The following is a 24,115-nucleotide window of genomic DNA, read 5'->3' as shown; positions in this document are numbered from 1 at the left end:
TTGAGAGAAGAAATAATGCGGAATATTTCCCCCATGTAGGTGTTAACGCAGAACATACAAGATGAAGAAGCAATTCAATCGGATGCGACAGCTCGCCAACCAAACGGTGGGAAGGTAAGCAGAACCCTTTCTGTGCGCTACCGGGCCAAGGGAGGAGAACCTCCCCCCCCCCCCCCCCCCCCCCCCCCCGTGTGCGGGCCCCCAATTAGATGTGAATCCCCTCCATGTACAGATTTATTTATTTGAGATGTTATCAGGCTGAATGTGTAGAATAGACAATGGTCAGTGCAGTCGTACTAATTGTAAGGAACAAAAGAATAACCCCATGTTCATGTGGGTGCTTCATGTCCATTGGAAGAGGCTACCGCATAGGCAGCGTGCAGGCGCATTGCCCCCCAGTGCAACCTGCCCACGGAAAACACATTAAATATAGACCATCGCAGCACCACAGACCTTCACGGAGAGCCCCCACCCCCCACACCCCCTCTTAAAGACAAGGTATCACCCCCCCTGGAGTATGAAAAGCATGCACTTGTGAAGTTACGGTGTGGTTGCATGTGCCTCCATGTCACCGAACCTGTCAGTGTAGGTGAACGTGATGCAGACGGATGCGGAGTGGGCTGCGACGCGAGGGGGGAAATGAAAAAAAAAAATTGAAAAAAAAAGGCGCACTGTTTTCATTACGCAGTAATAATATCAGCTGTGAGGTAGGGAAGCACCTCCCAGGCGTGGGTTATCAAGTCTGTGCATTCCTGAAGGTCGTGTTCCCCATCTGGCGTTTATCTAACATACTTTTAATTATAATGTGGATTATATTATTAGCCTTTACAAAGGGGATGTTTTATCATGCCACTGCATGCTTCCTAAAAACAGCTCCAACTAGAGAGGTTTATGTGGGAGGATCCCTCTTCTATGCCCTGCACTTTTGGGTGTTTTCTGAAATCCCTTCCACCAGAAAATAAATGGATTGTGACCTTTTTACACAGGTCTTACGGGGTGCATCACTCTCCCCCACCCTGTTCTTAGTTCACCTCACATGGAGGCAGAGCAGCTTGTGAAGCAACACTGGACCGGAGGGGTGTTTTCTGCTACTGCGTATACAGATTAGGACCAAGAGGTGTGGGTCATTATTGTCACAAGGCTGTGTGAGAGAGGCATGCACTCGGAGTGGAGGGGACACACCTTGCAGGCTCTGTTTGTGCTATCACTGTCAGTTGGTTATGCTGCTCCAGTCTTTTTTTATAATTACTTCTGTGTGACTCATTAGTGTGTGTGTGGGTTTGATTCTGGATATGTGTGTGTGGGCATGCGGGTTGTGGACCTTTATGTGAGCAGAGGAGGCTGTGTTTCCTCGTGTGTGTGTGTGTGTGTGTGCGTGTGTGTTCATGCACTCCTCACATTTAGTGCTGTTGTGAGTGTCATATTCCTTTCACACTGCTGTTTTCTGAAGCTGTCTTAGAGCAGCCACAGTATACCTGCTGAGGTGGTCAGCCTGTACCACAGCACCGTGATGAGTAACAGCATTCCCCTGCTAATGGTGCCTACTGTGCTGTTCACAGCCTGTACTCCTACTCCCAAACCCTGTGATGAAGCTATGGGTCCGGGTAAGAAGTAACAGGTCTGACCGTCTGGTGACCTTGAGTAGTGTGGTCCAGTCTGATTAGGAGAGGTGGAAAAGAAAGGGGTAGCCAAAGCTGTGCCATCCACCTGGGCCGGCAAGTGTAATGTCTGTGGATGAAACCAGACCACACACTTCTTGGTCCTGCACTTTAACCACTCACACACAATAAGAGTACCATAAGGTGCTCTGGATGTTGCACCTATGTTGTTTTTGGAAATAACAATCTGGATGACCCCTAAAGGTCAGCATGTCGTTCTTGTGTATTACCATCTTGCTTGTCATGTATTTAAAAACCATCTTCTCTATTGATCATTTAAGGGACTTAACGAGGGTGTTGTGTTGAGTTTTGAATGCTTCTTTCTTACATCTGCGCTCTGAAGGGTGATAATGTCCGTTGATAATGCCACCTATCGTGGAAAAATGTGTGAGAACGTGTGTGTGTGTGTGTGAGTGTGTGTGCGTGCATATATTACGTATAGTGACCGTGTGATCCATGTGTCCTTGCACACACATGCCTGGATCAGCGGGTGGGGGTCAGACAAATGTGTCTATGTGCGGATTAATCAAGCATCCTAATGCCAACGTTCACCAAACACCTTCCTGTCTTTACTTCGTGCAACACTCGAGCTCGTTTTCTTACCGCTGGTTTGCCATTAGAGCCGAGTTACAAGGCTCCGGTGTGAATGTTACACAGATTAGATTAAATTAAATGAGCATATAAGGAAAAGGTCTGTTCATTAACGACTTCCCCGATCGTAGTCTCGTATTCACTGAGGCTTCAGAAGATACTATTCCGCTGACTCAAGCATCGCCCATCTTCCGAGTGGAACGAGGGTTACTCTGTGCGTTTGAGTATGTGACCTTCCTGAACCTCGGCGGTCTCAGTGGAGCCGCTCATACCGCCGACTAGTGCTCAGTCCTTTCAAAACAACAACAACAACAGTCCTTTTTTCTTTTTTTTTACCGGCGGATTTGTAATCTACTCACCTCCCTGCATGGACTGTATGACCGTGAGTCTTTCTTATGTATGTCTTATATTTTGATGGGGATTGAATGGGGGATCAGGTGTGCTGTGTCAGCATCTTTCTGGCTCTCTGAGGCGGCTGCTGCTGCTGCTGTTGGGTGAGATCCATGTCATGTGACCGTCAGCTTGACCAATCACCTCTGTGGAGCCAGACTTCATACTGGAGGATGTGTAGCCATATATACTCTATAGCTGAAATACATGTATTATGGCAGAGTGGGCGGGACAACGGGGTGTCACAGCTCTAAAGAGAGTTATTATTATTATTAGTTTTGGTAGTTTAGCCCTACATTTGAGCTTTAAAAGAGGCCTTAAGTGTTCTCCTTGATGTAAAAAATACATTTTTAGAATTATTTGGGTTTGTCTTCAATATGCATTGTGATTTTTGTTCATGCCCTCACACACACACACACACACACACACACACACACACACAAATAAGCCAGGAAAAGACAACTTTGCTTCAGCCAGCTCCCACCCTCCATTTCTCTTGACCTATTTCTCTATTCCCAACTCACTGTCCTATCTAGGTCTAGGACAGCCTGGTAAAATGATTCCATGTGTCTGTAAGTGAAGCTCAATCTTTAAATTGAACTTTTCTTTGTCCTATTTATACTTGAAAAGGGCACCGCTGTCTCTGAGGGACGCACCGATACTCAGATAGCTGGATCGGGTATCGTGGACAATCGGGCTGATCTATTTACTTTAATGTATATATGTATATATTATATACTGTTTGAGTTTTAACCAATGTGTTGCTGCATTTAAAAGGTGTACACTTGCTCTGTAATGCATGTTAACTTTGAAGAGCTTTTGCCAAGTTGCAGGTGCAAAATTCATTCTCTGTATTTATTTGTTACAATGTGTTTTACGAAAGGTAGAGAAGCAACGTTTAAGTCAAGCCAGATGCGACCGTACACATAAAAGAATGATCCCATCAGCAGGCTATTTATTAAACACTAGTGTGTGATCAGTAGTCGATATTGGCTGATACCCCAGATAGAGGTATGGATATCGGGACTGAAAGAGTGCATCCCTAACTCTGTGTAAGGTTCACCAATACCACCAGTTAAAACACTCTTCCTGCTCATGCCTTTGGGCTTTAACTCACCACTCAACTACGCACTTATCAGAAAATGGCAGCCGTTTGTGGGCTGGCACATGAGTTGAAGACGCTTTCTCTCGCCCACATTGTCTCACTCTTCCCCTCTTTCTCTTCCCCTTCTGTCTGACAATGTGACGCTCTCAAAGATTTGTTTGTCTCCAAAGAAAGGATTTACATAAATGGCACATGGAAAGAGGAAAAGGGACACAAGGCAAATATATATATATAAAGAATTGTGTCTGTGCACGTTTGCGTCTACTTCAGGGAGAAGTTTGAATGTTGACGTGCATGCAATTTTGAATCCTATGCATGAATACTAAATGTGTCCCGTTTTAATCTCGGGGGGAAAAAAGAGAGCATAAATTATAACAGCTGTGGCTGTTTTATCATTCAGCACAGCATTTGCAAGAATGTATGCGGGAATCCAAACGAGCATAATGGCTGACAGGTAACATGAGATGTAAGAGGCAACCCTGTTGAATGCCAATGCAGCATCTCCTCCTCCTCCTCCTCCTCCTCCTCCTCCTAGCCTTGATTTGCTGATGTGGCCTTCACAGGGCAGGTGATTCACTGCTCTTCTGGGTTCACTTTTGGAAAGTTTCTTGCTGATCACATTGTTAAATCGTGACTGGATATCCCAGCGTGAGTATTATATTTAACAAGTCAAGGCCCTTTTCACGGCATACGTTTTAATGTAGTTTTGAGGCATTAGTAATCAGCAAAAAGGAATGCGACATTACTCGTGTTCTAGGTTGTGCATCTTTATTTGAAGCAAGAGCTATTGCTGTATTTGTATACTGCCGTTCGGGGAGTGTCATGTTGATACCCCTCCCACCCCAATAACCCCATCAGTGCCTTTCAGAGCCAGCATATAGTTAGTGATAAAGACCCTTTGTCAGTGGACCATTTGGGCCATCAAAAGAGAGATGATGTAATATTGGACAGAAGCGCTGTTTCTCCCTCTCTGTGTCGCTGATTCAATCAAAAGTCTAACCTCTTAAAGAGCCCATGTTCTGGCAGTTCACTACAAAATGTTATGAGCACACGCGTGAGAAACAATACACCTTTGTGGACGTCTGCTTGTCGCCGACAAACTCTCCTTTTCCTTTTGATTTTCATTTTTCGTCCCCCATTGACCCGCTGCGTATTAAAAGTTTGGTTCGATCACGACTGCGATGTGTTACGGGTGTCCGGGTCGACCGAGTCAGTTGCTCACGATCTCATCTCCAACTGGAAGGGACCTCAGGGCCTGACTGGCATGCAGCAAATGAATCGCTGAGACGAGGTCTGAAGATAATTGAATAGGCTGCACATCGAGACACCGTGAGCCCTGCTTTGGCGAATGACTTCTCAAATGCCGTTGTTAAATTGACATAATATCACAATCCTCTATCTCAATAACTTCAGGAGACATTGTCTTTGAGACAAACAGGATTATGGAAGTGAAACACAGGAGGGAGCAATGTGTTTTCATAAAAAAGGTACATTTCATTTCTAGTGTTGCTTTAGTGCACATTTAGTTAGATGCCACGTTATTCTAACACGCAGCTGTACGTGAGAATAGCAACAGTAGAGTGGTATTGTTGTTAGAAATAACTAAGTTTTGCAAAGGAGAAGGGCGACTCCCTCTCATGCCCACTTCCTTACATTCAGGAATGCCAATAGACTCCAAACAGGAAGCACTAATACGCTAATAACAATATCCTGTTTTGTTTACCTTTCATTCTCAGAGTTTATTATTTTTTTCCTTCAACATCTTGCTCTTTAATTAAAGAATTATGATTCTTCATCTTCCTTTTTCTGCACAATTCATTTGCTTTGGTTGCCTAGAAACGCTCATTTGGAATGAGCTGTTTCGTCACATTTGTTTGGCTTTGCCACATGTTTCGTGCAGAAATGTTTATTTTTAGAACTAACGAAGAATGGTGGCTGGTGATATGAATCTCATCTGTGGCTCAACACAGATCTTTATGTTCTCTTTACATTGTTTATGGGAAGCTCTCTACTGGACATCTTGAAATCAGAATGTATAGGTGCAGTGTGTGTGTGTGTGTGTGTGTGTGTGTGCATGTGTGTGGGCAAACACAGTAAAGTCATCGTGTGCTTCTTGAGAGAGATTATTCGCCATGAATAAAGTTATTAGAGATAACTCACTGCTTGTGTTTCCATTGAAACATTGCTGAATGCTTCCTCTCTGGACATGTGTGTGCTTTGTGTGTGTGTGTGTGTGTGTGTGTGTGTGTGTGCGCTTGTCTGTGCACAGTCCTCTTACAGTTATTCTTGCATACTTAACAGAACTGTGACCTAGTTTGCTGGACAACTACAGTAAGTGGGTTTTTCTGTTTTAGTGGCCTTGCGTCCCATCAGCGCTGCGCCTTGTCGTCTGGGAGGAAACCGAGTGGCCTCCAGACGCATTTGCAAAAAGGTCTGAGGAGAAAATAGTCAGAGAGCAGATAGCATGAACACTGCAGCGTGTTTTTTTTTTTTTTTTTGTATGTGTGTCTTTGTGTTTGTGGATCTCGTGCCATCGCTCCGGGCCGTGTGGTGCCCTATGAGGCCCCGGGGGCCACCGTTCTGCTCCACTGCTCTCCCCTCGCAGCGCAGGACCCAGCATCTAGCACAGATCCTGCAGGGCCCAGTGTGAGCACTTCTGTTAGCACTTCTGTTAGCCATGCTATAGCAGCGCGAGCAGACCAGAGCATCACCCACTTCCTCTTTGTTGGGACCAATCAGATGGACCCGCGGACAGAAAGTGTTACGGCCGACAGTTGACTCAACGCGCTCGAGACTCTGGATGTTATTTTATTCACATGTTGATTATGTCAACATGGATCATTCACGCTTTCAGAAAAACCACGCACGGCGCTGGGGGGTCTGAGCATGAAGGGGGTCCAACATTAACATTATCTCTCAATATAAATATGTATTATACAACATGTGTTTGTATGGAATGTGCAGCTGATGTTTGGATGGACAACTGGGTATTTGGTGCACACATTTTACTTCCAACTTTATGGAATTACACAGACTTGGAATGTCGAAGGTCCCTGGGAAAATGCAGAGCGCCGAGTGAAATTACATTTGTCGTTGGCCAGCTGGGAATACAAAACCCCAAGATATTTCAGGCCCTCCTTCTTCTTATCAGCACTTTGTTAATGTCACCAAAGGTGAAGAAGGAGCTATTAAAAAAATTCTAGCTCGTAATCTGTCCGCGTGAATATTATCTTGACTAATTAATCTTCCTCAAATTGTCCCATGTTTTGCATTCCAGAGAATTACAGTTCTTTTTTTTTGCTGTTTCAAAGAAAGCACAATTTGTACGTGTTGGTCTGAAATATTATAATACATTTCAGCATTTGACTTGAGTTAATTATTCTGTATATGTATGTGATCGTGCGTGTGCATGTGTGTGTGTGTGTGTGTGTGTGCGTGTGTGTGTGTGTGTGCCTGTGCATCTTTCTATTGAGTCATCAGCAGTTCCATCCAGGTAAAGGAATGCCTGCAAAGTGGCAGATGGTTGGCATAACCCTGGCAGAGTCTTCCTCTCTCTCCATGAGCACTCCGCCCACATGGCTGCCAACTCTCCCACGTGTTTACTTTCCTCCCATGGCTCATTCTGCACATTATTTGCTGAGAGGAATTTCACTCCTCGCCTCTAAAATCCTCCTGTGAGTTAGCGCTTACATTAGGTTGTAGAGTACACATTGAACTACAGTGTATTCCAGCCTATGCATTCTTATTTAGTCTAGGTCATGTACCTGCTTTCCTCAGAAACCAGCTCAAAGAACCAGACGAGCCTGCTGTCTTTGAAGACGTTGGTGGCCGAGATTGCGGTCAGTGAGAACAAGATGTGTTGATGCCAGAGAGTTTCACAGGTTGTCCACGGAGGATCTTCTCCACATCTCTGTCACCGCTGAAGCTCCTGCCCTATCTGTGCTGCTGACCCTTATTAGGGTCCCTCAGCCAGAGTCTCCCAAGGGATACCTCAGGCAGCCAGTGTGAGGGCACATAGACATTGACGAGCTCGCAGCTGCATTGCAGACATCCAGACTACACGCTCAGTGTGGTGTACGTGTGTCAGTCTTGCCCGTAAGGTCTTTTATGGAACATGGAGTTTCAGAGATCTGGGGCTGTTGGAATGTCGCAGCAAAACAGAGCCAAATAGTTGCTGCAATGCTCGGGTTATTTTGGTTCCCCCTTTGTCATGTAATCAGCAATCTGCGATCACACTTATCCTTACAAATCAAGCCAGAGACTTCTCCCTTTACAACATTCTCTCTTTCACTCTTAGGCATGCACACACACACACACACACGCATTTTCCTGTATTTTTCTTCCTACCTCAGTGGACAAGGCAGTTTTTTTCCGACAGGCCGATTGTGATCCATTGGTACATGGTTTGACCCAGTTCCCATGGTTCCATGCTCACCAGAAATATGATTCTAATAACGTACATCGTTAAAGCTCAGCTTTCTGTTGACTACGTACATAATTAAATGTCAACGTTAAACAGACATGCGTCAGTCTTTTTTTTTTTCTTCCTTTCAACACAATTGCACTGGGTTTGACAGAGATAAGGCATCCCGCACGAAAAGAGCATGTTAGTTACATGCAGCTGACGTCTATACGTCTGACTTGTGAATAATAGAGCACATGCCAAGGTCTTTTTCATTCTCTCGGTCAACAGTGAGATGATTTCAGATCATCAGATTATCCACTATTTGCATTGGCATAGTTGGGGCACAATAGCAGGAAGAGGTCGGGCAGACAGGAAGGGGAAGCGCTGAGAGAAAGTGTGCACATCTGGGTGGCTGCTGGGGGTCGGCATGTCTGGTTTTGACTCATTCTCAGGAGGTCGGCTGCCTTGTTAGTCTATAGCCCTTTTGACAAGGAAGTAGATGTTATCCTCCACTCAGAAAAGGTCATCCTGATAGGCCTGCTTTGTTGGTGTCCAAGTGTGTTTAAAGGAATTCTGGAAAACAACCAAAGTGTAGGTATACTGACAATTTGCAGATTTAATCTTTTCTGGAAGTATTATAAAAGGCACTGAGCTCTGTTGGGAATGCTTGCACAAAAAGGGCTAAAGTCTTAAAATATAAGCTATCTGAACTGAGCTGACACCATGCATTCATGATATCCCGCGGTCTGCTCTTTTCTGAGCTTAGGGCTCATTCAGTACTCCGGATGAGTAGTTTTATCTGCTCCAACGGCAGTGCAACGCTGCCCTTTCCTTCAGTCTTTGGCTAAGTCCCCGGTCGTCTGGATTCACAGTGGGATGCGATGCTCCTCGGTGGGATCTGGCATATTTGAATCAGTGGCCTTTGTCCTGCTTGTTTTGCTCACACATGGTGTTGGAGCGCTTCGGGGAGTTTACAGCATGACTATAGTTTGCTTGATAATTAATGTGTTCCTCTGAGAGAGTCAGCCACTGTAATGCATGTACTCACGTGCACACTTGCGCACGCTGATGTGCAACAAAAAAAAAAAAAAAAGACAAACAAATGTGTGAATGAGTCAACATCCAATGCAATACAGCTGGGACTTGATTTCACAAGTGTGAAACATTTTGTCAAAGACACACCAATATTTGGATAGAGTTCCTTTAAATGTGCTTATAAAAAGATTCTTATTTTCTAACATGTTCACAGTTTATCCAGTTATAGTATATGTTGACATTGTATTTCCAAAACATACTACTGTATGAATCCAGTAGTATGTTTTGGAAATAAAATGTCAACATTTCAAACACTAAGAAGTTGAATTCTATTCATTTTTCAGATTTTTTTTCAGATTACATGACAAATACTTTTTTTAGAATAATTTGGATAATGGTGTTGGCCCGAATCTATTATTCATAAATATACAATATATAAATTAAAAGCTATCGCAGGCTGTTTTGATGAGTGACCTGATAGAGAATACATACAAGTTCAACCACTGTGACTTAAAAACAATATTTAGTTTCCTTACGGTAGAAGAGATGCTTTCACTGCCAGAGCACGCCGTCTTCCCTGGATACCCTAACACTTATACACTTTTATCTTTACAGGGCAGAGAAAACAGAGGTGTTAAGTGAGGACCTTCTACAGGTGAGTCCTGGTGTGTGTGTGTGTGTGTGTGTGTGTGTGTGTGTGTGTTTGAACACCTGCAAAATGATGGTCTCGTAGCAGTTCACGCTGTGTTTACATTAACAGGTATAAATAAAGCGCTTATGATGGCTGCGTTTGACCATGATGGAGAACATTTGGGTGCAATGTTTTCAATCTCGTGGCCCCTCACATTTCAGGTCGAATGTGTCGGAATTAACTTTATCAATTGTCTGACATAGTGACAAATAGCTATCACAACATACATTTTAATTGTACACACTACTGATCTGTGCAACAAATACAGGAGCAGCTGCTGTTTACTTTTTTCAGACCAGCTAACTTTTGATTTGTCGCGCGTCCGTAATGCAGCAACAGGTGTCAAGTGTCATTTTGTAGCTTCCATTCCAAATGACGTGTCTCTCGTCGTGTGAACGCACCTTTAGGGCGCAGCGTTGTGTCTGTGCTACTACATGGGTGCATGTGTTGGTATGCCAAGAGGTTTCTGATGTGTGTGTGTGTGTGTGTGTGTGTGTGTGTGTGTGTTCAGGTGGAGAAGCGTCTGGATCTGGTCAAGCAGGTGACACACAGCACTCACAAGAAGCTGACTGCCTGCCTGCAGGGTCAGCAGGGGACTGATATAGAGAAGAGATCTGTCAAGTCACCTTCTGTGAGTACCTGCGTCCGTCATCGTCTCAGGCGCCGAATACCGATGCGAACTGATCGGATGTGTGATGATGCGACGTTATTCATAGTGCGTGTGTGATTCTCACGCCAGCACTATTCATGTTATTTCTCTCTGTTATCAGAAAAAACTACCGCTCACAATCCTGGCACAATGTATGGTGGAAGGGGCGGCAGTGTTGGGGGATGACTCTCTCCTCGGGTAAGTCCACAGGCCTCCCCTGGAGTCATCTTTAATTATTGATTAGGCTATTGAATTATTCTCTGTCCTCATTACCCTTGTCTGCATTTTAATTGTATTTGATTGCTTCTGACTTTGTGTTTTGTCCGTCACCAAACAGGAAGATGCTGCAGCTGTGTGGGGAGACAGAAGAGAAGTTAGCCCAGGAGCTCATCCAATTTGAGTTCCAGATAGAGAGAGATGTGGTGGAGCCTCTCTATGTGCTCGCGGAGGTGAGCACCAATTAGGACGAAGCACCTCCCCGACATGACGGCCGTACAGAGCCGCACTCTCACTTTTTTATTTCTGATTACAAAGAGAATATTGATAGAGCAAAACCTCCTATCTGAAAAATGCACTTCTTTGTTAATTTTTAAAAAAAATAGCACAATGCTATTTGTGAAGGATGCCCAGTACATAATCCACTTTTCCTGGATCATTTTTGCAGATAGGAGGTTTTGCACTTTATTTACCTAAAAAGAGTTCAATCATGCACAACATTTCTTTTTGCAGGTGGACATTCCCAACATCCAAAAACAGAGGAAGCACTTAGCCAAACTTGTGTTGGACATGGACTCCGCTAGAACAAGGTGACGCCCACATTTCAAAGCCGGGCTGCAACCTTCTCTTGTTCTTTTCTATATATATATATATTTTTTTTATAAAGGTTTACAATGTTTGTGAAGGAAGTATGAAGCCATCGTTTGACCTCATGCCCATAGATATCAGCAGTCGTCCAAGTCATCCAGTCACCCGAGCACGCTGCAGCCCGGCGCCAAGTCCGAGTCCCTCAGAGAGGAGATGGAGGAGGCAGCCAATCGGATGGAGATCTGTCGGGTGAGTCACCAATATGAGCCCCTCCTCCAAGATCCTTTGCCCTCCATTTGATTTAAAGCCCTTCTGCATGTATCAAATACAAAATTGACCAAATTGCCAGGATGATATTACAGTAGTAGTCTGGATAATTACTTATGGGATGGTTGCTCTCTACTTTCTGTTTCAGGATCAATTGTCAGCAGATATGTACAGTTTTGTGGCCAAAGAAATAGACTATGCAAATTACTTTCAGACAGTAAGTATATTTTTTTTGTCATCAAAGTTGCAATTCCAGTGGAAGCAATGATCTTTCTTTTCAAAAAGCAAAGCAAATATTTATTTCCATATTATCGCAGGTATACAATAAACATTGTAGAGTATCTAATAACAAGAACAGCATTACACAATACGCACTCTGTCAGGGATTGTATGTTTTAATCTGTTCTCCTTCTGTAGCTGATAGAAACACAGGCAGAATATCACAGGAAGTCATTAGAGATTCTTCAAAATATCCTGCCCCAGATTAAAGCGCACCAAGGTGAGTCAATGTGTGTGTGTGTGTGTGTGTGTGTGTGTGTGTGTGTGTGTGCGTGTGCGTGTGTGTGGGTGTAAATCTGCTCCAATCCTGCACTTAAAGCAATATGAAGATGAGAAGGAATGGAGTTAATAGCCCTGACATGTCACATAACATATCTCATTAGGCTATAATTACCCACCTCCATATTTGTGCTACCGGCTAGTTAACGGGTGATGAACCAAACAGAGCGCTTAACATCACATGTTCCCTAGTAAAGCACTAGAATTAGAGAAGTGGCACCAGGAAAACACGGAACTGTAATCTAATCTTTAAAAAAATCACATTAAGTCGCAGCTTGGATTTAATTTGACGACCGTTGCCTCCCAAAAACGTTATGTTCAGTCATTGATCTAAAGTCGTTCCGGAGAAGATGCTGTGAAGGCGCGTCGCCTTGTTGGTGTCCGAGTGGGATTCAAGCTGCCGTTCTTGTGTTGCAGAGGCGTGGGTGGAGAAGCCGTCGTTTGGCAAGTCTCTGGAGGAACACCTCAATATTAGTGGGAGAGAGATCGCCTTCCCCATCGAAGCTTGTGTCACAATGCTGTTAGAGTGTGGCATGCAAGAGGAGGTAGAGGGCACACACACACACACACACACACACACACACACACACACACACACACAGACACGGCACTTTAGGTGTGAGATAATGTGCTTATTTTGGTCATCTTTTGTTTTTAAAGATAACATTGCATTTCCTCACATATGTGTGCACCTTCACACACAAATATGCAATATGATGTATTTGCTATCCCTAATTAACAGAAATGAAGGCCATCTCAAAGCATAGAGCTGCTGTTATTTCCCATATTCAGTAAATTGTTTAAACTTGACTTTATCCCTCCTTGTCAAGCTGGAAAGACTCAAACTCAAATGCAATGTCTTTGCACCAGAACACATGTCTCTGAGTTTGAGGTTACTCAGCATCTTTACAATGTTTTTTGTCGTGGTGTTTAGATCAATTCAAATTTCACGGCATGTTTTGGGAAATGGTTCACAGTCGTTATAGAAATACATTAATGGACAAAAACATGCGGAAGCCACCATATTACCTTTTTGTACATAATTACACGTGATCGTGTGCTGCAGGGACTCTTCAGAGTGGCTCCGTCAGCTTCCAAGCTGAAGAAGCTGAAAGCGTCCCTGGACTGTGGCGTTTTGGATGTGCAGGAGTACTCCGCCGACCCACACGCCATCGCAGGTGAACAACACCCACACGCACACCTTGTTCAAATCCCATTTCCATAACAACAACCCCGACACTGTCATTGTAAGTCAGGAAAACTGTTAAAAAAAACTGTCTCTACTGTAAAGTATGTATATATGTTATATATAGGCAATTATTTTTACTCAACCCATTTTTTTATGATGGGGAGGACCTGGTTGGAGGACAATGTGGTTCTTCATCAGCTCTGCCCTGCAGTGCTCTTTTCCTGAAGGCTTTGTGTTCTGATATTGCTGTGCATTTTTACACATTAGCATAAAATCTGTGTTGAGCGATACGAATCTGGCAGCTGCTGCTAGCTACAAGGGCCTGCTGGAGGGGAGTGGAAATATGGGACATGGCCAGTACTCTGAAGACAGAAAACAACTCTCCTGTCCTAAAAGCGGACCATTTTTTTTACACTCTCCCTGTTTTTCTCACCCAAAGGGGCTCTAAAATCATACCTCCGTGAGCTCCCCGAGCCACTGATGACCACTGAACTTTATGATGAATGGATTCAGGCCTCAAAGTGAGTTGCTGCTTCCTTCTTAAATGCATTTTCTTCAATTATGCCCATTGGCCTTGATGAAAAACTGAAACTAGTCCAAAGTCTTTACAAAATGAGGTCTTAACTGCCAAAATGAATAATGGTGACATTTATCAAGAAATGGAGCAGGAAGCCATAATGTTTTTTATTTATTTTTTATTTCTCCAGTGTTCAAGATATGGACAAGAGACTACAAGCATTATTGGCAGTGTGTGAAAAACTGCCCACAGACAACTTGAACAATTTCAGGTCAGTTCGCTTTCCCCCATCTTCTGTCGCCTTGTTTGTACATACCATCTAATATTATATACTGCTGCTGCTAATACTCTACTTTTACAGTAGGTGGCACAGGTTGGGATGTGCACAGCTATAATGATAATGTGGTAAAATAATTAGGAATTGTTATGAATTAATCATGACTGTCATTAGCTCTTATGTTGTAGCTCTTGAGTTATAGACGTGTGTGGCTGCACACGTCTATAACACGTCTGACTAAAAGGAATAAATAAGGTATGAAATGTTCTCTTCTTTGTAAATCCCACAGATATCTAACCAAATTCTTAGCCAAGCTAAGCGACTACCAGGACGCAAACAAGATGACACCTGGAAACATGGCGATTGTTCTCGGCCCTAACTTGCTCTGGACACACACCGAACCGTATGTATTAATTTTTAACACGACTGCCTGCCTAAACTCATCACATAAGAATCATACTGCGGTTCAATTCCTTCTTTTGTTTCCAGGAACATGACAGAGATGATGACCACCCTGTCCCTGCAGATTGTTGGCATCATTGAGCCCATTATCCAGCATGCTGACTGGTTCTTCCCTGGAGGTGGGGATCACATACTATGTATGTAATATTGTAGTCAGGCGGGGCGACCATATCCATTTTATTGATCTTCAATAAATTGCATAATGGGATATATATGTATATATATATATAAAACTGGCAGTGAACATAGTAGGTATGTCCCACAATTCTGCCAGTTTTGACCAAATGAATCCATCAAAGCTACTAAATACCTATTATTTACTTTTGCTCAGCCTTATGTGAATACGATAATACCTTATAATCGTTCTTCTTCATGGTTGTCAGTTGCCCATGAAAGTTAAAAGAAAAACAACACATCGACCACACCGACAACAAAATACACCATGAAGCCATAATAAACACATCAGCTGTAACTCAGACATGAAGCATAATAAACTGTTCACTGTACGCATCGCGGTATCTGCAGTTCGAAGCTGCAGCGTCACGTAACACCGACTCGGGGCAGCAGGTCATGCTGTGTTTGCTCTTTTGCACGTCTGAAGCAGAGTGTGGAGTTACAATAAGATGTCGACCAGCAATTTCCTCGTTAAATTCCTGTTCACGTACTCTTACTCTGCGGTGTAAAATGCCACAAAGCTAGTTACTTTTATAAATAAGCATTACATTATAAACCATTAAAATACTGTATTCGATAGACAAAATAAAACAGTTTCCATCAGGATTTTATCTGGGTAGATATTCTTAAAAGTGGTATATTCCACACAGACCAACACGTACACATACAAACCCCACTGTAGGCATCAGCATGCAGAACACCACCATTATACTGTATGATGATGACGATGGTGTGTCTGCTTCTCCCCCAGAGATTGAATTCAACTTGACAGGCAGCTACGGCAGCCCGATCCACACCAACCACAACTCCAACTACAGCTCCATGCCCTCCCCAGACATGGACCAATCTGATCGCAAGCAGCAGCACGAGCAGAGCCGACGCCCACTGAGCGTCGCCACTGACAACATGATGCTGGAGTTTTACAAGAAGGATGGGTATGATGCCAAGTGCATCCTTCTGCTGCCCACATCTCACTTTCTCACTCTCTTTTCTCTCTCGTTCCTCCCACGCCTCCTCTCGGGCATCTGATATTGATTCATTATATTTGAGTGCATGCACATACAAATATATTATAATACATTAAAGTATGGACGAATCCCGTCGCCTAAAGTTTTGCTCTAAAACCCTCATAAGCAACAGAGGGGTGAGCATTGTAACGTACATCTCATCTTTCAATAAGCGCATACAAGATAAGCCTCTCATTTGAATATATGCCTTGAGTGGCATTGTCTCTATGGCAACGGGTCTCTGATGAAGGCTGGTTACCTCTTTTTCTTTCTCTGGAAATATTTCTCCAGTATTATCTTCCCATCCTCCCACATCCAGCTCCTCCTTCGCAGTCTGGCTAGCACGTCACCTGGCCTGAGTCATTCATCCAGCTGGTGGAAAATCACTGGCAGAATTAGAACCGATGCCTTCACCAAAATACCCACAATCAAACTGAGGAAAAGGCGATATTGTAAACAGTGATCTAAATCTCACTCAAATCTCATAGTTGCATCCCATAATCAGCAACTATCTCTATTAAATAGCTTTTATCTGTTTAGAGTAATTAGCAGCTTACGATAAAGCATCTGACGGTGTGTTTGTCTCTCAAACCAAGTTGAACTTTAATTGGTGATCAGTAGACATGTGCACCTCGGAAACATCTCTTTTGCTCCCCCTACCACTGTGGATCTCATCTCCCCATCATATGCAGAGTACTAAGTGGTTAAGTCTGGTGTTGTGAACCAAGTCTGCATTCTGACCTCATATCCCCTTTGCCTCTCTTCCCCTTACTAACGCAGCATTAGGAAGATACAAAGGTACTGTATCGTGCCCTCACCCCCCACTTCTTTCCTTTCCACCCCCACTCACCTCTTTCTTCAGCAACATAAATGATTGTGGATATGTGTTTGTCTCCAGTATGGGCGTCCGGGTTATGGATACCTCCTGGGTGTCTCGTAAGGGGTCAACCACGCTGTCGCGCAAGACCTCCTCCACGCCTCCGGGCTTGCAAGGCCCCGGCTCTCCGGCAGACACTCTGATCCCGGAGCAACCCGGAGAATTCGCCACTTCCCCGTCCACGACACCGCCACCTGGAGAACGGGTGTGGTAAGTCACAGCGGAGACGCTGTCCCCCCCTCATTCTTCCTCACGCACACCCTCTCCCGTTCATTTTTGTTGTCATCACCACCATCATCATCATCGTCAACTTTCTCAGCTCCGTGCGATCAAGATCATTGGCTGTTTTAATCAAACTATTATTTTTGCAACTCTTCATGTCTCATTCTGTTGTTATTATTATGATTTCTCACACTCTCACATTTCTTCAGTTCTCCCTCGTTGTTTGTCGGGTTCATGTCTGTCATTGTGGGTAACATGATTACATTTTTAGAGTCTAATTCTGATGAGGGATGTAGTTCAGTTTGGAAGTTTTGTTTTTCTTTACATGGCACTAAGCTTCAATCTGCAAGTCCTTTGCGAGCATGCTAATATTTCCAATATCCCATTGTTGTGGCTTGGCTTTCTTAGCTTTGGACGTGAATTATTTCCTTTTCATTTTGACACTCTCTGACATTTTTTTACTTTCGCTATGATTATCACAGTTAAAACACATGAATAATCGCCTCATGGTCGCCGCCTCTGCCTGTGTGGCAGACGATAAATAATGTGGCTTCTGGCTTGGCTGGCTTTCCCCTCCTCTCCTGTGGCTCTTTCAGCCGATGAAAGGGTTTTGTGTCTGCTTCACACTGTCCTGGGCTGACTGCAGGACCTGCAATGCAAACAAGTCATAAACTTAGGGATACGGGAAGGATAGGGTTTCCATATGCAGCTCAGCTTGGTAACATTGTAGACTTTGGGTCCAGAGACAGATCCTCGCAAGCTCCATGCAGTGTGCAGACACAAGGTGATCACAAGAGGAAGTCCTACACACTGTATTCTTTTCCTTTGGCGACACAACTTTCTTTTCCTTTGCTGTTTTTCTTTGTGCTTGTCTTTGTATTTGCACTAAGCTGACTGTGTGCTAAGCTTGGTGCCCAGCGCCCACCCTAAGATGCAATTTTAAAAAAAATCATTTTTTCTTCTGCTTTTGGCTACGGACCAACTAACACACTAACACCCTAATCATCAAAACAGCGTATCCTATATCGCTCCGATGCGTCTCCCTGTTCAGTCACTAGAGCTGTTTTTTTTGTGCTGTCTATTCTCTTAATATCTACAGCTCTGACAACGTGTCGCCCAATCGGCCGGACACCTCTCATGCCCACCCACCCCCGGGGGAGGACCGCCCACCCCCCCCTTACCCCATCTCCTCGTGCCACACTGCCCCCCACCTCTTCTATCCCAAACCCCCACCCTGCGCTCGCCCCGTGGCACCGGGTCCAGAGTCCCAGCCCCCCGCCTCTCCCCCGCCCCCACTACGCTGGTCTGGCTTCACTCCCCCGGCCCCACCCCCTACCTCCTCTTCTTCCTCCTCCTCCTCGTCACTTGATATCAATTCGAACCCCAAGCCCAGCTGTCTGCATTTCCCCAAGCACAGCCCGCCTGGTGACATGTCGCATGCTCCCCCACCAGACACTAACGCTTCTCCACTCTACATCAAAACCTCCTTGGTACTAGCCCGCCATGACCAGTCCCTTGGCAACCCCCCTAGCCTCCCTTCGTCCGCGCCCCCACCCCCGCCGTGGGCTGCCTGTCCATGTGCCCGAGAGAGAGGACCCCCCAGGCTGACTAGGTAAATACAACACACCCATGGCCACTATGGATGCATCACAGAGTGGCATCTGTATCTCTCCTCTCCTCTGGCTCATATTTTCTTTTAGCTTTTTTTTTTTCCCTCCCCCTTCAAATTACATACCTCAGATTCTGTAACATTCAGGTTGTCCAGGGATGCCTCTTATGGGGGTTGCCTAGCAACAAAGGATGTTACTGGCTTATATAGCGCTCAGTTTCATGCTGGTGTTGAGTAGACGATAAATACATGGACAATGCTGCATATGGCGATCAAAAAGCATAGGAATGTATTTATTCTACAGCAGCATTTTTTTTTTACTTACCAGCAGAAGGAAGCCATTTTTAAGATTTTAATGTTAGTAATGTACAACCGTGTTTCTCAATGATGTCCTGTTAAGCTATACAGTATTACATTTCCGTCATAGAGTTTCCGCATCTTCCAGCTTGACCCAAAGTGCAGAGTTTGTACGGAGTGCCGTGGAGTGACTCGTACGTCTGTGGTGTTACAACCACGTGTAACATTCACAGTGTGAATCATTTCAGCAAATAAGAACAGCGATGAGAACACGCTCGCTGGATGCTGCGCCCTCTTGTGATTTGGTAGCTCCGAGACTTCCCGTTCAGGTGGATTATTTTGGGGGGAAAGACGGCTCAAAGGGACTACAGTTATTAAGACGTCATGTCATCAGAAATGTGACTATACCGTACTGCAGTGTCAGGTGCTCTTTGTGGGTGTTGGATCATTTCGCAACCTTATTGTTGAGTCTATCCACATTGTACACATTAAATACAGATCAACTTACATCTTACAGTGAGAAGAAATGTCATACTACCTTTTGCTGTATACAGATATATACACCTTGTTTAGCTCAGTGGCGTTTTTGTCAAGAAATCAAATGTGAGTCCAGTTGAGATCCCAGTTTTTATTTTATTGTTTATATATATATATATATATATATATATATATATATATATATATATCAGGATATAAAACAACAGATTGATCCAATTTATTGGGCCTGGAGCCAAATTATTCAAACTGAAATGTTATATATATATATATATCAGAATATAACAGGAATGGCTGATTGACAGGCCAATGCCATCTAACTTATTTTTTTGAGTAAAAAAAAGAAAAAAGAATCCCTGATTGGTCGATTGCATTTTCATCAACGAAAAAAGACAAAATCTTTGCACAAATGTAAAAAACACTCATCTTTTCATCTCTGTTGTAGTTTCTTTGTGTAGACTTCTGTGCCGATGTGCACCGTTTGTGTCTTAAACTGTCACAATTAAAAGATGTGGAATCGCTTTCTCGCTACCTTGATGTAGCCTTGCTTTACATAAGATCTGGATTTGAGAAAACGTAGTAATATTGGTAACACTGTACTTACATAAAGTGAAACGCTCATGCATTATGATGACGATGACGACGACGACGACGACGACGATGATGATGATGATGATGATGATGGTTGTTGTGGCACAGAACTAATGTCCGTAAGACACATTGAGTCTGCTGCTGTTCACACACTAATGTCTTGTCGTCTTTTTCAGTTCATTGAAGAGCAAAGAGCTCTCCCCTATAACTGGACACAGAGGCATCCAGGTTGCAGGTCCAACTGTCCCCCCCAGCTGTAGTCCTCAGAGCAGTAGCCACTCCCTCCACTCCACAGAGCACAGTCCACACAGCCTGCGCAAAGGTCAGCACGTCTCTCAATCTGAGCTGTCTTTCTTCGGTTTGAGAAGCGAATGCATTTTTTATTCTTAACACTAATGTAACTGCCTTGTATGTTTCCAGGTTCCAAGAAGTTGGCCCCTGTGCCTCCGAAGGTCCCTTACAGCCAGTCTTGCGGGATGTCCGACCAGTCCACAGGTCAGCCGTCACCGGTCAGCCTGTCGCCCACACCTCCTAGCACTCCCTCCCCTTATGGACTGGTCTGCCCTCCAGGGCAAGTGCCCCCATCCTCCCCTGGGCAGACCCCATTGGGGGCGCCCCACTCCCTTTCGTCCCCACCCTCCCTGACCGGAACGCTCACCAAGTCGCGGCCCGCCCCTAAGCCCAGGCAGAGACCCAGTCTGCCCCCTCCTCAGCCGCCCACAGCCCCCCTGGGGTTCACTGGCCCCGCCATGGCCCCAGTTCCCCAGCCCCTGGAGCAGGGCCTCCTGGATGGACTGTCTCCTGGGGAGAGCATGTCTACAGGTAAACATCAGCCCTTGGCAACAACACCCCCTCCGCCACCACAGGTGGGGCTGCAGCGGCCCTCTCTCAGACTCGCTGTGGCTCTGTCCAATGGAGACGGTGGACGAGTGTAGGACTCTGTAGGACTTGTCACTTTAGATATAAAAGATACCTTTCCCCTTTATTGACTGTTCCAAAAAACAAATGTCCCGAAACGAATGTCTGAATTAATAAAAGTTGCCTTTTAGACACAGATGCCTGAGAATTATGTAAATATTAGCATTTTTGTGCTACCGTAGTGAGCAAGTCTCCTTAAACCTATGTATTCATTGCTTGTGTTATGTGATGATGTTTCTGGGTAATGTTTGGAAACATCAGAGAAGCATAGCTCGTCCTGCTTGTATGGAAGTTGCCATTAGATTCATCATGTGCTCTCTGTTTATCTGTGTTACTCAGACCCCCACTCGGCAGAGGTAGGTCAGAGGCTTACACACCAGTCCAGTCTCTCTCTCTCTCTGCGTAGCAGGCATGGAAACCTAGCCAGACAAACCCCATCGTATAGCTACAGTATGATGTCTGATGATGAGGTGTGCTGTCATTATATACCAATCATTCTGTCACTTTGCAATATTTATCATTCTCTTGTCCCCCCCCCCTGCTACTATTGTGTACCTTGCAGCTGTGTGAGGCCAGGGATTCAGTGTGGGCTAAGTGTGAGGGGGACTTTTAGGGTAAGCCAGACCGTCCCCGCCCCCATGCGCTCCATCTCACTGCCTGGCCTCGTGCTGTGGCTGCCTCTGGGGTCTCCTGTAGCCTGCCTCAAACATACAGACCTGTAGCGCTCAATCAGAAGGTGTTCCCTATTCTCCTTTCAGCGGGGTTGGCATTAATGGCTTCTTTTTTTTGATGGTGTTGTAGTTCAACCGATAATGCATGGCTTAAGGACTTCCCAGAGTGCACCACACTGCGCTCACATTGCAGACGCCGTCGCTTACAAAAGTCCATCTTAAAGCCCCCTTTTCCTTTCGTTCCCAGCCCTATGCCAGCAAACATCCCCCTCTAACGCGCCTGCCACCGGTATCGGGGGGGCCACAGGTAACCCCCCCCCTCTCCCCCTTTGGCAGGTTCATCGCTTTTTATAACCTCTGCTCCCTTTTACTACACTGCCACGCTCCATCTCATTCCTACACAGGAGTAGTCGGTCTCTGCTTTCAGTAAATGCAGCAGCACAGTAGAATATATTTAGAGCAAATACTGAATCCGTTCCTCGTGAGACTGCCATCGTTACTTCAAGCCCACTTGGTGTCTCGGTGCCATTTCTCCACAGAGTTCCACACACACACATCATGTTGCCTCTGTGTTGGTTTACCTGGCCATTGTTGTAAACGTGTACAGTAAGGTGTTATTGTGAAGTCATTTTGACCTGTTATTGTCTTTCATCCGACGAAATATCTGTTGTTGTTGTCTCAAAAGACACAAGAAGCTGTGACATACCACCACTAGTCTGTTGTTCAGGTGTAACGACACACTCAAAACATCCCCGTGTAGAATGTTCTACTGATTATTTAAACCAGGACAGACGTCATATGCCACTTCCCATGAGTTCAGACTCAAAAAGATTAATATTATTTCTGCTCTCTTCCGTTTTTTACACCTCATTATCATCATCATATGCCCTCTTCTCCTCCTCCTCCTCCTTATCCTCCTCCTCTTGCTCATCATCGCCATTTCCGCCATTCTGCTCATCATACTCACCTCTCCCACCATGCTCACCATTAGATATCTTCAATTATGAAATCCCCTCCATCAATGTCAATCTGGACAGCCTCATCGATGAGTTCAGCGGTGCCCCTTGCAGGAGGTCCGTGGCAGTGACAGATTCTCCAGAGGGGGACGCTGTGCCTGAGGAGGAGCCACAGAGCACCACTCTATGACCTATGACCCTAAGGCATCACAGCTTACCAGCACCCCTGTGGCTGTACATACTCTTAACTGTCGCCACCAAGGCCTGATGGAAACACCAATTGGCCTCACCAATGCCCACCTGAAACCAGAACTCGAACACACCTGCTACAGGCTGCAAAGAAACTAATCTCTTACAATTGCTCGCTAACATAAATGTGACTACAACAAAAAAAAACACCAAAATGCCATAGTTGAGGAACAGTTGCCTTTAGGAGGAAAGACTGGAATATAAATGAGTATTACATTAAGATTATTATTTTGTTTTGTTGCTTTTGCTTCTTTTTTTTCTTCATCTTGGTTGTTTGATGGTGTGGTCTGTATTTCTGTGAGTTTTCCCAATTTCTTCTTCTTTTTTTTCGCCTTATTAGAACACGCAATCAATTTGCAATATGATGTTCACAAGTTGTGCAACTTTTGGTAAGGGAAACTCAGAGCCTGACATCGTCGGGAGCAAAGCCCATCCTCAGGGTGAAACGGAGAGACAGAGAGTAGTCTTGTTATATTACTCACAGGGTATTCAAGCTTTGTGCACAGTAGGAAAACGCTTAGCCGTAGAGACAGGTTTTGCATGCAGGATGAAACATTTAATGCAGTTTACTTCTTATCGTCACTCCCAGTCTTTACTTCGGATCACATATTACAACTGTAGTTCTTTATCCAGACATTTACCTTCATACAGGTAAGCTCACTTTAACTCACTTTATACCAGCACAGTATGAGAAGAATGTTACTGTAAATTCACTTTTTTGGGACGAAAAGCACCCCGATGTGTTTGCATGACAAGCCAATATGAGCGGACTGCTTCGGATCAAGGGCCTCAAGAATGACAGTGTTTTATTTTGTGTGAGTGTTTCTGTTGTTGTTGTTGTTGTTGTTGTTGTTGTCCTTGGAGTACATTTAGACCACCCATTCGCTGTTACAGCTTGATGAGAATGGATGGATGACTACACTGCCTTTAGGTTCGTATGATTCTCTCTCTTAACTTTGTTTCAAGTGCTTCAGGTTCAGTGACCTTTGACCCCCTAGTGTAAATACAAAGATTGTACAGAAATTGATGTATATAAATCTGAGAGGAAAAGTATATGTAAAATGCATATCTTGCATATATATAATAATAATAATAATATATGTGCTGATATTTACCATGTGTAGAAAATGTAACGATTAAAAATGTGCCGTTATTTTTGTCCCTGCACACAATGAAGTGTGTTTCACAATGGTGCTGCAGCAGAAGTGCAGAAGGTTGTTTCTGCTAGAAATCAATGGTGTTTTTTCTAATTGTGACTCCTGAGCTTTGACTTTAAACATGCTCGAGCACTAATAAGTTGCACACCAATGCCCTATCTTTTCTCCTTTTCCTTTTGAATCAGTCATTTAATAGATTCCTGTGTAAATATATAGATTGCTTATAGCACACTCTGACCGTTTAATTAATTCATAATGAGGATAAATGTAATCCTAAACCTATACTGTGGGACT

At 44.4% G+C, this 24,115-nt stretch overlaps 1 protein-coding gene across 1 annotated transcript; it reads left to right on the top strand.

Annotated features, from left to right (window-relative positions):
- On the top strand, window positions 1-22,605 carry si:ch211-114m9.1 (rho GTPase-activating protein 44). The gene is made up of 21 exons (XM_034539500.1): window positions 1-114; window positions 9,800-9,839; window positions 10,387-10,506; window positions 10,646-10,722; window positions 10,862-10,973; window positions 11,254-11,330; window positions 11,463-11,577; window positions 11,744-11,812; window positions 12,013-12,094; window positions 12,571-12,698; window positions 13,220-13,331; window positions 13,782-13,863; window positions 14,050-14,130; window positions 14,426-14,539; window positions 14,626-14,717; window positions 15,524-15,707; window positions 16,560-16,577; window positions 16,678-16,866; window positions 20,047-20,192; window positions 20,291-20,692; window positions 22,451-22,605. Exons 1-21 carry the CDS (start codon window positions 62-64, stop codon window positions 22,603-22,605), a joined length of 2,448 nt encoding a protein of 815 aa, XP_034395391.1. The 5' UTR covers window positions 1-61.
- Window positions 22,606-24,115: the final 1,510 nt, after the last annotated feature.

Source organism: Cyclopterus lumpus, chromosome 8 (assembly GCF_009769545.1).
Source record: "Cyclopterus lumpus isolate fCycLum1 chromosome 8, fCycLum1.pri, whole genome shotgun sequence".
Taxonomy (NCBI): Eukaryota; Metazoa; Chordata; class Actinopteri; order Perciformes; family Cyclopteridae; genus Cyclopterus; species Cyclopterus lumpus.
Note: the sequence above shows the minus strand (reverse complement) of the source record. Positions and strands in the feature narration are given on the sequence as shown.

Coding starts and splice junctions, on each gene's coding strand:
- si:ch211-114m9.1 (XM_034539500.1), top strand. CDS start 62: ATGAAGAAGCAATTCAATCGGATGCGACAGCTCGCCAACCAAACGGTG. Junction 10,974..11,253: donor CTCTCTATGTGCTCGCGGAG/GTGAGCACCAAT, acceptor TTCTTTTTGCAG/GTGGACATTCCCAACATCCA. Junction 14,131..14,425: donor GACAACTTGAACAATTTCAG/GTCAGTTCGCTT, acceptor TAAATCCCACAG/ATATCTAACCAAATTCTTAG.